The sequence below is a fragment of the Rousettus aegyptiacus genome, unplaced genomic scaffold (assembly GCF_014176215.1).
Source record: "Rousettus aegyptiacus isolate mRouAeg1 unplaced genomic scaffold, mRouAeg1.p scaffold_m13_p_11, whole genome shotgun sequence".
Taxonomy (NCBI): Eukaryota; Metazoa; Chordata; class Mammalia; order Chiroptera; family Pteropodidae; genus Rousettus; species Rousettus aegyptiacus.
Genome location: NW_023416286.1, coordinates 116803 through 133938, shown reverse-complemented (window position 1 = coordinate 133938; position 17136 = coordinate 116803). Strand labels below are relative to the sequence as shown.

The 17136-nt window shown below is 57.5% G+C and overlaps 1 protein-coding gene across 3 annotated transcripts in view; it reads left to right on the top strand.

The window, feature by feature from the left end:
• Positions 1-17136, top strand: part of CRYL1 (crystallin lambda 1) — a 70191-nt gene that overhangs the window by 39471 nt on the left and 13584 nt on the right. For 2 of the 3 annotated variants that reach the window (XM_016119790.2, XM_036228348.1), the window contains 2 exons: positions 9314-9475; positions 12859-13053. In XM_016119790.2, the coding sequence (XP_015975276.2) occupies positions 9314-9475; positions 12859-13053 (357 nt within the window). The remainder of the gene's footprint in view (positions 1-9313; positions 9476-12858; positions 13054-17136) is intronic. The other variant, XM_016119793.2, reaches the window with a different exon arrangement.

The following is a 17136-nucleotide window of genomic DNA, read 5'->3' as shown; positions in this document are numbered from 1 at the left end:
CCGGTGCGGGGGCCAGAGGTGAGTAAGCCTGGTCTTAGGCAGGCACTGTCCCCCTGCGGCCGGGGACGTGGCCCCCGCGGTGCCCCTGGCTCTCCCGGGAGTGGCGTACCTGTTCCTGCCGCCCCTCACCCCCTCCGCACACACACCCGTCCCCTTCCCCCCAGGTGCAGTGAGCTTTCGGTAATCGCAGGTACTTGCGCTGTTGTCTCGAGTCGCTTCAGTGAATTAAAACATGTGTCACATTGAATGAATCAGATGTCGAAGCACAATAATTTCCAGGTATTTCCCCGAGATGTTTCCTGTGGACATTTGACCTTTGAGAACTTTGTGGACAGTGGTCCCCAGGGATTGGAAACGGGTCTCGCGGGGCTGTCTGTCAGCTGTCCGGTGCCGGCGTAGGCCGTCAGCCAGCTCTCAGCACCAGAAGCTGTTGGGATGTGGAACAGAAAATGTCAGCTGCTGGCAGATCCTCCTGGTGTAAATGTGCACGTACAGGAACCGGCTGCCAGTAAGGTTTCTGAGTAGGCGTGAAGTGGCTCTGTCACACAGGAAGGACAGGCTCGGGAAGCCGGCTGACCACGGAGCACCGCGGAATCTCCCGGACACCGTGCTGGGGTCAAGAGCAGGCGGGTGTGCGGACGTGGCCGGCCAGGCCAGCGGGCCCTGCCCCGGAGCTGCCTCCTCGGCGGGCTCTAAGCAGCCGGGGACGTTGTTCGCGCTGGCACAGTGGCGCGGCACGGGGACCACATGCTCCGCCGCCTCGCCGTGCGCCGCACACGGGACACGGCGAGGGCGGCTGCCAGTGCACGACCCTGACACCAAAGGCGGGTTTCGGGAAATCTGTTTTCGGACCCCTAGTAGGCCCGCGTGGGCGCCACACGCAGCCGCGTGCGACGAGGGGGGCGTGCCCGGCGTCCTCTGTGTGGAGGGATGTGGCCCCCCAGGAGTAGGGCGGGCCAGGCCAGCCACACCAGCGAAGCAACTCATGGCCAGCAGGCCGGCCGAGGCTGCCCGCCGCCCACCCGTCCTCACGCTCAGGCTCTCGATTCTTAGACAGGATTCATCCCCTTTGACCGTGAGGCGGGGGTGCTTGGCTTCAGGCTTTCTCGGGGGGAAGGACGGCGGCTTTGTGCCGCCAGAGGCTCTCACGGGACGCACACCCGCTGGCAAGCGTGGGCGCTCGTTAACTGCTCCGCCGCGGCGGGTTCGGGCGGGCCGTGGTTTGGGGCAGCCCCGCACAGTCTCCGTGGGAGGGGCCCCTCCTTCCTTGCTCTAGGGGGTCAGGGCCGGTGTGGGATTTCAGTTCATTCTTGAATCCACCCTTGGGCCGACACCCTCAGGTGCTGCGGCGCGTTTTCGTCCTTTCGGTGCCCGCGGGGGCCTGGCTGTGGGCGGACGGCGCCCGCTGGTTTTGTGCTTCTGCTCGTTGTGGGCAGAGGTGCCGACTGAGCAGCTTTTCAGGGACGTTCGTGTAACCGACAGCCCTGGAAGACAGAGTGTCCCCCCTGCAGCAAGGGGCGGCTTGGTTTGCTGTCACCCTGTCGGGCGAATGTCCGGCAGGTTTACTCGCAGCCCACTGGAAAGGGCCGTGCTCCCTAAGCTCAGAGCTCCTCGGCTGGGACGCAAACCCGGGGCCCTCCTGGGTTCCTTCGCGTTATCCCCACGGGATCCCGGTGTCACAGGACTAACACGAACACGAAGCTCACGCTCCCTGACATCCCGCGAGTGATACAGCCCTTTGTCTCTGACCCAAGAGTCTCGTGTCCTCTGTGAGCGTCCGTGAAACTGCGGCAGGCTAACTTGTCGGCCAATAGGACGAGATCTCCGATTCCTAACACTGCCCTTTAAACAGCGCCCTGCCTTCACGTAAAAAGCTTGAAACGTAGGTAAAAAAAATCACTTTTCATCCCATCCCTCTAAGATTGTAATTCCGATAGTATTTTTATGTACGTTTCCATCCTTTTCAAATACATGTTTTAACATCGTTTCAATCTTACTGTAATACAAAATCATATCCTGCTCTCAAGAATCGACATTCTTCTGATCGATCGTACAAGTAATTCATGGTTATTATAGAAAATTGGAACATTTTTAAGAGCATAGAGAAAGTTGCCAGTATGCTTGTTGTGCGAGATGGCGCCCCGATTATCACTCTGCGTCTCCTTCCAGTATTTCATGTCACGTGTCACGAAGTTACGAGGACGTCCCGGCGCTGTATTTTCGCTCACCTGTCTCGTGTAATTTCCTATTTCCACGAAGGCTGGAAGGCAGGCTCGCTCGCTTTAATGGTTACAGCCTCCCATCCGTTTCTCAACGTCCACGTTGTCATAATCACCTTGCAGTAATTCTTCAGTCGACTTCGGAAATCGATCATCTCTTTACGTATTGCTTTTGCCCACCCCCGGCCCCCCCGACCCCCGTTTCCTCCTCTCTCCCCCACTGCTTTCTGGTGCTGTCCTTCCCTGTGGGTTAGAACTTTTCAATATTTCCTCGTGCTTTTCCTGTGCTCGTCTGTTCTTTCCATTTCTTTGTCTCGTCACGCTTCGGTCTGGATATTTTATCCTGATTTATCTTCCAAATAGCAATAATTTCTTCAGCCAAGTCTCATCTGTTCATAAATCCATCTTTCAGAGTTCTTGATTATTACTTTTAGTTGTTTAATGTCCATCTGATTCTTTTCAGTTTCTAGTCACGTGCTAAAATCGTTCAATGTCCTTTCATTTCTTAAAAATATCGCTGATAGTAAAAATTTGTTTCTTGGCGTTAGACTACTAAAAGTTACCATTGCGGATTGTAATATGTTGTCGCATCAATTTGGTATTTTAGAAACCTTTTACGCGATGACGAGGCTTACTAGGGCGAGCCCATTGGTTCTGCAGGCCACGGCTGGAAGCCTGATGTTGCTGTCTTTAGATCATCAGATTAATAGAATACTTAAGGTTCTTTTTATACCGGCTAAATCGCGGGCCAGCTGACCCTGGAGGAGGGGACCAGACGAGATAACTTTGAGGTGCCTGTGGAACGTCCACGTGACAATGGTCTGAGGAGGAGAAATGAACGTGGGAGTAGCATGTACAGACCAGTCGTTTAAGCTGCGGGCTCCGTGGGCGAGACCCCCCGCCAGCAGGAAGATCGCAGAAGGCTCACCAGATGGCCGGCGTTTTTTAACAATAACATATATTTTTTTTTAATTAAAGCACGTACGTTGTTTTTTAGACAAAGTGCAATTGCACACTTCACAGACTACAGGGCAGTGTGAGCGCCGGCAACCCGCCCTGTCCTTGTGGTCTGAACCGGGCACAGTGTCTGGGGGCGCCGGCCCGGTGAGCAGGGGCGGGTTGAACCGAGCTCCCGGAGCCCCGCTCTCAGCGACGCCGTGGGAGACGCCTCTTCAGAGGTTTGCCAGCGTCATGAGTTCTTTAAAGAACCCCTCTCGGTATTCATTCTCCGAATTCGACCTTCATTCTATTTTCTTGACTTATGTTTTATTATCATCTTATTTTCATTAGATTTATTCTGTTCTATTTTTTAAATTAATTAAATTTTTATGGTGACATTGGTTAACAAAATCCAATAACTTTTAGCCGTACACTTTAACAGCCAGGCATACTTTCTTTTTTAACTTTTAAAAAAATTTGTCATGAATTTGCCTCTCTTCCTTTGTTTTCAGGGTGTTACACATTTACTTGTTTTTAAACAGCCGTTGTGGTACTTATGGGGAAGTCCGATGACAGGCTGTTTTTAGCTGAATTCTCTGGTGGGCCAAAGGTCAGTTGTCAGTAAACAAACACAAGACAAATCAATAAGTAAACAAACGAACACACGCACATTTGTGTTGTGTGCCCGTCTCCGGTCTCACCCAAACGGGAGGTGACACATCGGGACTGCTCTCGAAGGGCTGTGCCCGCGGCCTCAGCTCGCCGGCCTGGTCGCCGCGGGTCACCGAAGCTCTGGTCCTTCCCAGGGGGCGGCATGCTTGTCGGGGGCTTCGTAGGTGAGGACCGCGGGGTGACCGGACTTGCCTCTTTATACACAGCGTCTGGCAAGGAGCTCACGGCTCGGCGGCTTTCCGAGTGCTTAGGGTAAGAGAGGCGAGCATAGTAGTCCCGGTAATTAAGGGCACACTCATCTCATATGCCATGGGTCACAGCTACGTTAGAAATTGATGGCAAGGTTTCTACAAGTGTTTGAATTAAGCAACTACTGATGCAGATAAGACCAAATAAGGACCATTAAAAAAAATCGTCTTGCTTCCCTTTTTACAAAGAAAACAAATTTAAAATAAAGTGAAATGAATGTTTGTTATTATAGATAGTTATAAACCTCTTTTTTTTTTTTAAGAAAAAAAAGAGAGAGATTGTGCTTCTCTTCAGTGACATAGATAAGGAAGAGAGATGGAGCGGATAAGAAAGGAATCGGGACATGATGAACACAAGGTCTGATTGTCAAAGCCAAATGAAACAAATGTGGTGTTTAAAAGATAATCATGTTTAAAATGCGAAATGTAGCCTGAATTTCTTCTAAAAAGGTTATAAAACTTCTACCTGATGTATATAAGCCCAGCTAATTTCTTTAACGCCAACGTCTTGTTCTATCAACTAGAAGGAACGTCTTACTTCGAGATGAAGAAACAAAACGAAACTGCCTTTTAGAAAACTTAGCAGAAGCTTTTAAAAGCGACGCTGCACTTACGCAGCTGCGGCACGCGTGGCTTCGCTTTTTGGTTTCTCCCGCGGACAGATGGACAGAAGGACTCAAGAACCTCCAGTTTTATGTTTCAAGCTATTCCTAGCACTCTGTTCAGGGAAGTTTATATTTGAAAATCTTGCTTCTTCCTCATGAGAAATACTATTTAGTAATCCCATAAAACTACATGCTGATGGGAGGCTTAACTGCATATTTTTAATTGTATAATTTTTTTTTTTTCACATCAAACGCTGTGACCCAATTCTAAGCAAATGGTTTCGTAAAAGGCAGCACCATTGGAATAAGGGCGGACGGACAGACGGTCAGGACGGCCGTCGATGCCTGTGGCCACCCCAAGAAAGGGCCGCCACTTTAGAGCAAGCTGCAACCCCGCGAGGCTTGACGCCCCGTCCCCGGAAGCGGCGTCCCTCAGGACTTTGGAGCGCGCTCTCTCGATGGGGTATAACTTGCTCTACATTGTCGTAGAACTCTGTTAAGGATCATGATATGCTTTTGAAAAAACACTTCATTCTGATTTTTAAGGGACAAAACGAGCCTCCGGCCAGGGCGCGGTGCGGCGCATTCTGATGCTGAAACCTCGTGGTGCTTCCCTTCCTTTTCCTTAACACGCTCCATCCCTTCCAGAGCAAGAATGGCGTGTTTTTGTTTTTTGTTTTTGGGTTTTTTGTTTTTTTTTTTTTTTTTTTTTTGGCAGCTCTTGAGAAGTCTAGGCATAGAGGTCGGGTCATCCGATAGATGTTTCAGGTTGTGCTCTTGGAAGAAATAGTGAGGAGAGACGGGGTGATGACGAGACTTGCGAGGCGCGGGGCCCTCCGTGCAGACAGGCGGACTTCGGCCCTAGGGCCACTCCCCCGGTCGGCTCGAGAACGGGTCGCCTTGTGCCCTGACTACAACAGGGCCGGAGCTCGTCTCCCCTTCCTGCCGCGTCTTTCCCCCTAGAATTGGCCGGCGGATCTTCTTGGCACGTGAAGAACCTCAGGTGCTAAAGTCTCCAGGTTTCGCCTTTCTTCTCGTTATTTTTTCGTTGGATTCTGAGTGCTCGTGTTAGGCGAGGCGTACCGTGCTGCAGGTAGGAGGAATGAAGGTAGGACACTGGGGGAAGTGAGGAATGGCGGAATGGCATTAAAGGCGGACCAGTAGAGAGAGAACATTAAGTCGGTCCTTTTAGACAACGAGTCCTGACTCCCTTCCTGTCCTCTTCCTTTTCTTCCTCCTCCTTCCTCCTTCCTTCCTTCCTTCCTTCCTTCCTTCCTTCCTTCCTTCCCTCCCTCCCTCCCTCCCTCCCTCCCTCTCCACGAAGCCCACTGGTGATCGGTCCGGTTCCGTGCGTTAGCGCGTGCAGCGGCGGGACATTGATCCCGAGTGCCTGAGCCGGCGCTTTCTAAGTCAATGAGGTTCCATTTTCCCCGGGACAACACGAGCTTTGGGGAACCCACGGTGTCGCACCGCGCGGGCCGGCTCGAGGCGCCGGGCGACGTGCCCTCGGAGTCCACCAGGGAGGCTGGTAAGTGGCCGACTTGCCCCTCGGATGCCCGCGAGTCGGAGAGAACGAAGTTTCGCCTGTGCCGCCTCCATTCAGCGGCCTCCCGGGAAGGGACGGGGAAGGAGCGGCTCCGCTCACCGCCCCGACCAGGCCGCGCCGGCCTCCCCGGGGGCCCCGCATAGCCGTGACGCCGGGGGACTGGCCCTGCGTTTTCCTGTCCCTGAAGTTGTGTTGTCAGGCTCAGAGCCCCCGCCGAGGTGTTCGTGCGTGAGGATATCTCCCTCCCACCTCAAAACAAAGGAAACACCGACAAGTCGCAGCACAGCCATTGCCTGGAAAGTGCTGTGGGCGTCTCCCTAGCAAATGCGCTCCGGGCCCCGCAGGGCAGTTCTGCTAGCCCCGGGCTTCCAACTCCTTTCTCCACAAGGGCCCCTGAGAGGTGGGTGGGGGGGAGGAGGGGGAAGGAGGGGGTGCTCCCTGCTCACGCAGGGGTGGGGTGCAGGGCGCGGCCGCCTCGCAATGTGCTCCCCTGCCCTCCCTCCCAGCCCCCTGGGGCGGACAGGGCGACTGGAGCCACTGGGCTCTGTGATCGGTAGTGGCCGTGGTGACAGAGTTTCCGACCCCCTTGCTCAGACCAAGGGGTCGCTCCTGAGTGTGGAGCGGGGAGAGCGCTCGGGGCTCGCTGTGGACAACGCATCATGCCCGGCCGGCAAATCGAGTTCGACTGGCTTGTCGTTAACAAACACACAACTGAAGCCACAGCAAAGCGTGGAGTGAATGTGCCCGAGCGAATGCCCCTGAGCCGCGCCTCACATGGCTCGTGGCAGCCGGGGCTGCTTCTGTTTCAAGTTTTCTTGCCTCTTTGGTAATCGGACGATCTGAAGACAGGCATAGAGTTTCAGGGGCCGAGCCGCATGACGGGCCCACAATGGGCCATTCAGCTGGCCTCTTTCATTACCCTGCTTTCCCGCAAGGCTCCATTTAACCCGGACCCAGCTTGCACTTAACTGATCCAGGAATTACTCAACACAGCCAGCCGGCTACTGCAGCCCCCCCCCCCCCCCATTTTCCGATAAGGAGATTTAACACAATGGGCTTTGCAGTTCTTAAATGACTCCATTTCCCCCCGTCTTTCAGATGTGGCGCTTGTGTGACCTTTTGTTCTTAATAAAATTTCACGTGGTTTGATCTTATTTTTTAAAAGTATAAACAAATGCAATGTTGACTCCGGACCCTTAGAGTAAAATCTTGTAGATGATATACAAATGGAACTCATGTCATAATATTTACACAGCTGATTTCAAAATAGCGGGTATTGTTATTAGCTATGAGATCTTATTAAATCAGGCCCGAAAATATTTTCTTTCTTTCTGAGGGGCGATTTCAGTACTTCCCCTTGCGCACAGCTCTGGTTATCTGCTGGCGTTTGCTCTGTGCCTGGACCAGGGCACCAACACTCCGATTGCGACCAGCCGGGGGCTGGGGCCGGGGGCTGGGGCCGGGGGCTGAGGCCGGGGCAGGAGCCGGAGGCTGTGACCGTGGACCCTTGCCTCCCAACGATGCCTCTCAGCCTTGAGTAGCAGCAAAAATCAGGACGTCTGAGCGAATGTAGCCGCCTGGACCCCGCCCCCAGAGGCTGTGCTCCGGCCCAGGGGGCCCGAGCATTTGTGCCTTTAGCCAGCACCCCGTCGATTCTGGTGCCAAAGGTGACCAGACCGCACCGAGAGCCAGGCCTCTAGGTTCGCGGGGCGAGTCGGGAGGGCGCGCCGCCCGCCCGTGGGGCTCGGCAGCGGCAGGTCCGCGGGGCGCCTGGGCGGAGGGGCCCCTGCCCGGGGCCCCTGCAGCAGCGGCTGCTCCCCCGGGCTGCACGTCCCAGGCAGGGCGGGGTCCACCGGCTCCCTTCCCAGGGACGCGGTGGGTGCTGGGCGTCTGAGGGGTCACCTCGCTCCCACCCCAGCTTCCCACGTGACGGGAGGTCCAGCTGTTGTCGTCAGTAACAGCCCAAATTTGCTTCTCTAGCCTCCTCCCCTCCCCGCCCCGCCCCTATTCAAGTAATTATACACTTTTAGAAACAAAGTTATTTTTCCAGAGGGTTTCCGATGAGAAAAGGACGCCCAGGGAGCCTTCTGGGAGTTATGGGTGCAACATGCTTGCTCGTGTCATGAAGATGAGAGTTTTTTCCTGGTGCCGAGTCGAGCTGACGGTCAGAACAGGCAGGGAAATGTGCTCTGATGTCCCTGCCTGGGCGACCGACTGTGTCGTTCGTGGACTCTGCCCCACGTAGTGAGACGACATTTTTAGTATGAGAATTCTCGTTTTTCAAAATGTATTTTCCAGTTACAGGCGACATACAGAAGTGCATTAGTGTCGGGTGTGCAGCCCAGAGGTGGACATCGATACACCTCACGAGGGACCCGCCGGAAGCCTGCGCCCGCCTGACACCACACGGAGTTCCTTGATGTCACTGGCTAGAGTCCCCTGTGCTGAACTTTACGCCCCCGGGACAGTTTCTAGAACCGGCCATTTGCACTTCTGAATCCCCCCACCTTTCTCGTCCAGCTGCCCGGCCATCTGGCGACTATTAATTCGTCCTCCATGAGTTTCTGGTTTTTCATTCTGTTCCTCAGCTTCCACGTAGAAGCGAGATCACACGGTGTTTGTCTCTGTCTGACTTATTCTGCTCGGCATCGTGCCTCCCGGTCCATCCACGTGGTGGCGACTGGATCTCACCCTCCTCTGGGGCCGAGGGGGGCCCCGTCGCTCAGAGGCGCCACCTCCCTGTGTCCGACCGTCCCGCGACGGGTGCCCGGGCGGCTTCCGTGTGCCGGACGTCGTGACGGGGGCCGCAGTGGACACAGGGGCGCAGGTGTCTTGTCCACCTCGTGTTTTGGATTCCTTCGGGTAACTGCCCAGACGTGGACTCGCTGGGCCACGGGACTAGAAACCACAATTCCCCGCACGTGTCAGCCGATTTCCGGAGTTGCCGAGATTTGTCACGGCCCGGGGCGGCGTTTTGTCGTTCCTTGTCCTCTGCCGGCGGCTCTCTAGCTGGCTCGTTTGAGGAGCGAGTCGGGGCCTGAGCGCGGCGACCGTGAGCGGCGACCGTGTGTCTGTCCTTCGCAGGAGTGCGTCCCGGAGGACCTGGAGCTGAAGAGGAAGGTCTTCGCGCAGCTGGACCTGCTGGCGGGGGACGACGTGGTCCTCGCCAGCTCCACCTCGTGCCTGCTGCCGTCACGGCTGTTCGCGGGGCTGGCGCACGTGAGGCAGTGCATCGTGGCTCACCCCGTGAGTACGTGGCCCGCGGGGTGGGGGCACCCCAGCGTTGCGGCGGCGGCACGTTTCGGGTAACCCGCTGGGGGTACGTCCACTGCTTTGTTGAGACGCAATTCACATACCACACACGTCGCATTGCCGGGCACAGTGCTTTCCCGGCAAGGTCAGAGGGCTGCGCAACGCCTGCATTTTAAGAACTTCACCCGAAATTCCGTGGGGCGTCTGCGCACCAACGCACGGTGGGGCGCGCCGAGCGATCCCCGCAGGCTTTCGCCCTCTGCTAACTCTCTGTCCGGCGGAGGAAAGAGACCGCCGAGCGCAAAGTCCCCCAGCGAGGACCAAGTGCTCCCTTAACAGAACGTCCCCACTGAGGGTGGTCTTGTAGACCTGTCACTTGTACTGAGTAGGACGAGTGTCGCTGAAGTCCCACGCCTGAGAGCCCGGGTCCGTAGGTCCCCCCCGAAGCCCCCCTCTCTGGTCCCCTCCACCGTCTCCTGTGATTACCGGGCAACGTGCTCCCTGGGCGTGCGCCGTGAGGCGCATCGGACAGAGTTTAAAGGGGCAGGCAGCACTCGCCAAAGCGCACACAGAGAGGGGGCTCATGGGTCACTCGGGGGACGCGTGCGGACCAGTGAGGTCAGCGTGACCTTGGAGGACCGCGACAGTCTGGTAGGACAAGAAAGGCTGGCTTAGCCCATCGTCATTGGTGTGACCGTGTATGGCGGGGACCCCATCGTCAGCACGGTGGGCCGGGGAGGGTCTAGGGGAGCTGAGGAGGAGGAGGGTGTCGGAGGCTGGGAAGGAGTGCGGGAGACCCTGGGCGGGGTGTCTTCGTGAGGGGACAGCGGACTGAGCTTGGGGTGACCGTGTAGACCCTCCGTTTCTGGGCTCGCGCTTTATGGAGAGCATGTCTGCGTGCCCCCTGCCCGGCCCTCAGTGCCAGCTCGCATCGGAGGGGCTGCTTTTATTTTTTCTCTCTGGAGGGCAGCTCAGAGGTGGGGGCTGTCACCAGGGACAGGGCCGGCCCGTGTAAGGCCCCTGAACACCGAGAGGCGAGTCCTCACGCAGCTGTGAACAGACGCCTGGGCTTCTGCGCCCCTGTCCACGGGGACAGCAGAGCCCGGCCGGCAGGGACTGCGGGTCGCTGCCCGTGTCCTGGACCTGCCCCATGCCCGCCCTCTGCGAGCCCCGCACGCTGGAACGGGCGTGGGGAGAACACACAGGGCTCTGCGCCCATCACACGCCTCGGCTCCGCCCCAGATCCCACAGGCTTTCCACCCGGTGAACGGATAGGGTCCCCTGCCCTCCCGCTCAACCCCGGTGAACGGAGAGGGTCCCCTGTGCCCCGCCGCTCAACCCCGGTGAACGGAGAGGGTCCCCTGTGCCCCCCCCCCGCTCAACCCCGGTGAACGGAGAGGGTCCCCTGTGCCCCCCCCAACCCCGCTCTCACGGTGCTGGGGCCGCCGTCCCATCCCGTGCCTCCTGCAGGGCCCAGCGACCGGCATGCTTGCCCTTAAAGAAATCGCCTCCTTATCGCCTTCGTTTTCCCCACTTCTTGAGGGCCCGCTTCTCCTCACGGGGACGGCGTAAGGGCACCCCGCACCCCTGTCACTGGGGGAGGTGAGCTGCGGGAGCAGAGCCTTCCTTTCTTCTCCGTAGTGGAGCTGGTCCTCTCTCCTCCTCCGTCCCCTCCCCTCATCTCTCTGCCCAGTCACATTCCAGGGGCACCGTCGGGCCCCCCAGGACCCTCCTCTGAGGCCGGAGTGGGCACCGATTTCCTGGTTGCGGAGGAAAACGACCCCATGCAAGGCCTCAGGCCCGAGAGGCCAGTTCCCAGCAGCCTATGGGCTTGAGCACGAGGACACAGGAGTGTGCAAATGGCCTGCTTTAGGGACGTGCACGGCACCCCGTCGTGCAGCTGCGCCTTTCAGAGGGGCTGGGGGCCTGCAGCGGGACTCCGAGCTGGCAGAGGTGTGATCGGGGTCATTAATTTTTTAAAAAACAGTTAACCGTGATAGAACGCACGTGACCACATTTACCTTCGTAACCATCTTTAGGGCTACAGGTCCGGGGGCTGAGCACATGCATACTGCTGTGCAGCCATCACCCCCTCCATCTCCAGAACTGCCATCTTGCAAAGCTGAAACCGTCCCCTTAAACGACAGCTCCCTATTCCCCTCCCCCAGCCCTCGGCTGCCACAGTTCTTTCTGCCCTGTCTCTATGGCTTTGACAGTTGCGCCTCACAGAGGGTCACCCTGGCAGGGCGCAGAGGCTGAGCCTGCAGCGGGGCCAGCGAGGAGAGGGGAGGGGAGGGGAGGGGAGTGCCAGAGCCCAAGTTGGCAGCGACGGCCTGAGCGAGGCGTGCGGCACAGGGAACGGGGTTTTTGAGAGAGAGGGTTATTGGTGATGAGAAGTTGGGGGTGAGGCGAGGGGGAGGCAGGGATGCTTCTCGTGGCACTAGCTTGGGTGTTCTCATCAAGATGGGGTGCTAGGAGGAGGACCGCGTCGGGGCGGGAGAGATGTGCGTTTGATTTATGACAGGTTGCGGGCACACCTGCGGGATGTCCGAGGGCGTGTCCAGTGCGCAGCCAGGACTGTGGGCCTGGAGTGGGAGGTGCGTGCCGTGGGAGGCGTCAGCATCTTGGCGGCACTGTCGCCACGGTGGGAGCTGACAGGCCCCCCTGGGGACTCCGGGCACAGAGGGAAGCCAGGTGTGCGGCCCGGAGCACCATCACAGCGTGGGCAGCAGAGCCTGCCGGGAGCATGGGCGCAGGGAACCAGCCAGTAGTGAGGTGTCTGTGCCCACTCGCTTTGCTACCCGGGAGGCTTATAACGGTGAAGAGACCCTGATCCCAGCATCTATTTAGCGAGACAAATTTCCTGAGACAGACACTCCCGTCTCTGTTTATCATGCTCTAAAAAGGCCAGGGGTGAAACGTTTTTATAAGGATTCCATGACTACGGCAGGAACCAGCGGTTTAAGTAAGGCATTTATTTAGGATTTGTTTGAAAACAGGTGCCACCCTCTTGTGCATTGCAAGGCCGGGCGTGTGACTAGGACGGGCCGGGAGCAGGAGCCCCTGAAGCGTGGCGGAGTGAGGGCCAGCCGCCTCTGCTAGGCAGCGCCCTGGCACAAACGCTTTCTTTTCCTTTTCTGCAGGAGTCATTTTAAAATGGGCGCTTCTCGTGGTTACTAACCGTGAGGTTCTACCAGCTGTCACCCATTCACAGAAGAACACTCTGCCAGCAGCACTTGGGGACATCTCCTGCGGGCCTGGGGCCAGTCGCATGTGCCAGGCCGGCTGTCTGGACAGCGCCAATTCTGGGAGTGTTCGGGAACCCCACCCCGGGCTGTCCTTTGACCCGCTCCTCTCCTGTCACCCTCATCAACCAGGTAAACCCGCCGTACTACATCCCGTTGGTTGAGCTGGTGCCACACCCGCAGACGGCCCCCTCGACAGTGGACAGGACCTACGCCCTGATGCAGAAGATCGGACAGTCCCCGGTCAGGGTCCTGAAGGAGATCGACGGCTTCGCCCTGAATCGCCTGCAGTACGCGGTCATCGGCGAGGCCTGGCGGCTGGTGCAGGTGTGTGGGCCGCGCCCTCCCAGTGGGCGGGTCTGAGCGCAGGGCAGGAGCCGGGATGAGCGCGCGCAGAGGTGGGGATGAGCGTGGCGGAAGTGGAGATGAGCGCGGGCAGAGCTGGGGATGAGCACGGCGGAAGTGGCGATGAGCGCGCGGATGTGGATATTAGCGCGGCGGAAGTGGAGATGAGCTCGGCGGAGGTGGAGACGAGTGCGGGCGGAAGTGGAGATGAGCGCGGCGGAAGTGGCATAAGCACAGGCGGAAGCGGGGACGAGTGGACGGCGGAAGTGAGAAATGAGCATGGGCGGAAGTGGGGCTGAGCACAGGCAGAAATGGAGATAAGCGCGGGCGGAAGTGGAGATGAGCACGGGTGGAAGTGGAGATGAGCGCGGGCAGAGGTGGGGATGAGCGCGGGCAGAGGTGGGGATGAGCGCGGCGGAGTGCGGATGAGCGCGGCAGAAGTGGGGATGAGCCCGGCGGAAGTGGAGATGAGCGCGGCGGAAGTAGAGATGAGCGCGGCGGAAGTGGAGATGAGCACGGGCGGAAGTGGAGATGAGCGCGGCGGAAGTGGCATAAGCACGGGCGGACGCGGGGACGAGTGGAGGGCGGAAGTGGGAAATGAGCATGGGCGGAAGTGGGGCTGAGCACAGGCGGAAATGGAGATAAGCGCAGGCGGAAGTGGGGATGAGCGTGCGGATGTGGGATGAGCGGAGGGCGGAAGTGGGTTGAGCGTGGGCGGAAGCGGGGATGAGCGCGAAATGTTAAGTTTTGAGTAAAGCGCACTGTCGCTCTACTGACCCCAGTTCATGTCAAGAGCCTGAGGTCAACACCGGTGAACCCGTTACAAAGAGGCCTGCCTGGCATGTAACGGGGCGCCACGTGCATCTGAATCCGTCCCCTCATCTTTTAAGGGACCCGAAACGTTGCCCCGCACACACCAGCCGCGCGTGTCCCCGGGGACCTGGCGCCACAGGACCTGGCGGGGTCCAGGCCCGGGGCGGACGGCGCTCTGTCCGCACTGTCGCGCCGTCATCACAGAAGGCGGGCTCTGGGGTGACTTGCTTGGCTGGGACCTGTACGAGACCCACCCCCTTCGTCCTGGCGTTTGGTCACCGCCCGGCGGGGTGCGTCGTCTGCCCCGTGCGTTTGCTATGCGACAACTGCAACTCCGTCCAGTTAATGCTCCTCCACGTTCAAGACCGTGCCGGATTTCTACAAAGTTCGTGGTTTCAGTTTCTCAGTAATTGTAGGATGTTTTTAAACATCAATCAGTCGTAGGAAATTTGAAGTAAACACTGAACTAAAATACCCCATCGAGGATCTGTTTAAAATGTTTCCAGGTGTCTAGAGTTAGAGAAGAAGGACGTTTCAGTGTCATAGTAAAGCACTGTAGGTTTTAAAGCAGCTTGTCCTTTCGTTTGTAAGGTATCTTAGAGCCCTGGAGCAAGAAGAAGAAGCTCTGGGTTACATGTTGCTCTCTCCGACCTAAAAGGCGTGAGCCAGCTCTTAGTAAAACGTGGAGAGTCTGGGTAACTGGGTGGGACTTACACGCAAGGATTCTCCATTTTGACCTCAAGGTGGAACTGGCTGCCGTTTGGTAGCTCCAGGCTGGGAAGAGCCGCCAAGGGTTCCACACCCCGCCGTCCCCCTTCACTGCGTGGGGAGGCGGGAAGCTGGAGCGCATGGAACCAGGCTGCTTGGGAGTTCTTACTGTGGCGTTTTGCCCACCTTTGTCAACTGCCCCGGTGACATTTGGCAGATGCAATGTGAGCCTGTTGCTGGCTGGAAGGAACGTTCTCACCCCGGCTTTCCGGGATGAGGCAGCTTTTGAGAAAGGGAGCCTGGCAGGCTGGGGACTCATGTGCCTGGAGTCATCGCAGGAACCGAGTGCGAAGGTCCAGCAGGTCCAGTGCCAATGAGACCAAACGAGAAGAGACCACAGAACTGAGAAGATTTAGAAAGTGTGAAGACAACCCAAAACTGCCTTTGGTACAAGTCCAGAAGATAATTCACTTAAAAATAAATAAATAAAGGTGGGCTACAGACAGTGAGAGTGAAGGCACGTCTAGAACCCGCAGGTCCCTCTGTCCAGGTTGGGGTGAGTGTGGGGTGGGGAGAGCTGAGCTCTGCTGGGAGACCTGCGGTGACAGCAAAGTGTGTCCCATGGGGCTGGGGCTCCTGAGGAGGGCGTGTGGTCGCAGGCGGGACCACCGGTCCTGTGCCTGCTCTTTTGCCACTGCTTTGTTGGCTGCCCAGGTACAGGAGGGCCACTGGCCAGCAGACGGGCGCCTGCTTCTGGAGCAGTTGCTTCCCGGGGCAGAGAAGCCCCGGTGTGGGCCTCCGGTGCCACACAGGCCCTGCCTCCCTCAGGCTGTGGGCCTGGCAGCCCCACGCTGAGAGAAACCTTCTCCACGTGCACTCCTGCCGCGTGTGTGGCTAGCGTGGGCCCCAGCAGAGACATGAAGGGCACATTTCCCTATCTGTCCCCCCTGACTCTCGTGAAGAGAGGACCAATAGTTCTGCCTGTCCAGTGGCTGCTGTAAGGGTTCTTGACGTTACTGCATGAATTTTTTAATAAGAGCCTGTGGCTTGGGGTCAGTCTCCACCTGGGGTACCGAGAATCAGGACAGGCGAGGGTACCCCTCCAGAGTCGCCCTCAGCGGTGCAGACCCGCATGCATGCGCCGAACCAGCCCGGCTGGCCTGGGGTGACACCCCTTCAGCTCATGATTTCAGAGCCAGTCGAACTTGGTTAGATTTTGGGGTGTTCCAAGTTGACCTCAAAACGTTGAAGGGCAGCTTTATTGTAAAAAGGAACTGAATCGGGGAAGTGTGACAGGCAAACTGAAGATTTTTACACATTTTAAGTTTAAAAAGATGCAAAGACCTGGCAGTGTTTTCTGGGGTGGCTTTCACGCGTGAGGCTCAGCCTGGACATGGTGGCAGCGTGGGCTGAGGAGGGCGCCCTGCACAAGGACTCACACGGGTGCCTCTGATGGTCACCTTGTGGGTTCACAAAGCACGGTGACATTTGGCAGAGCCCTTTTTCTTTGGCCCAAGCTGGGGCCGATGCGCTTTCGGGGTGAGAAAGTTGCTAGGTGACCGAGTCCCAGAGCACTGAGAGTCCCGGGTGGACACAGCCCGCGCACCTCTGTCCTGGCTTTCGGGCGCCGGGTTAGGTCAGTGCGGAGCAGACGGCAGGGAGCGGCATGATCTGAGCCCAGCGTGTGTCTCCAGGGGTCCCTGCCCGCGCTGCGGTGTGAGCCGGGGCGGGGCTGCGGAGACGTGGCCCACATTTCCACCTGCCCTGGCTGTCTCAGGAGCAGAGGCAGCTGCCTCGCCACCTGCTGGCCCTGCCGATGTCGGGGGAGCTCTGGCCGACACTGCCATGGGGAGCCGGCCTTGCACACGTGGGACAGACCCCTCCTGGCCGTGGCAGCCGTTCCTGGTGGGGGTCCCCGGATGCCCTGTGCTGGCCGAGAAGCTTCCGCGTCTAATTCAGGAGAGATGCCATTCGGTCGGCAGTTTTCTCTCTCTGTTTTTTAGGAGAAGCTGTAAATTTTTGTTAATTCTTCTTCGTTTACTTGAGTTCTGGACAGGTCTGTTTCAGGAGGTTTTTAATAACAAGTTCCACTTCTTTAATGGTTCTAGAGTCACCGAGGTGGTTCCTCTCGGATGAGTTTTGGCGGTTTGTGGTTTTTGGGAACTGGGTCCATTTGTTCTGAGTTGTGACATTTATGAGCATGAAGTCCTCGGGTCGGTACTCCCTTATTTCCATGGCTGCTGGGTCTGTCATGATGTGGGTGATTTGTGTCTTCTCTCTTTGTCAGTCTTGCTAGAGGCTTAACAGTTTTATTGTTTTGTTTTGAAGAAGCAGCTTTTTATTTCATTAATTTTCTCTGTGATTTTCCTGTTTTCACCTTCACTCAGTAACTCTGGAGGGCATGCTTGCAGCCAAGCGTGAAAGAGAAATCCTGAGAAGGTGGGCCGGGAGGCTCCTGTGCGGCCCGTGACTGGGCTGGGGAGGGGCCGAGCCGCAGGCTTCCTTGCTCGGTCAGAAGGGCAAGAGCCAGGAGAAAGGGACCCC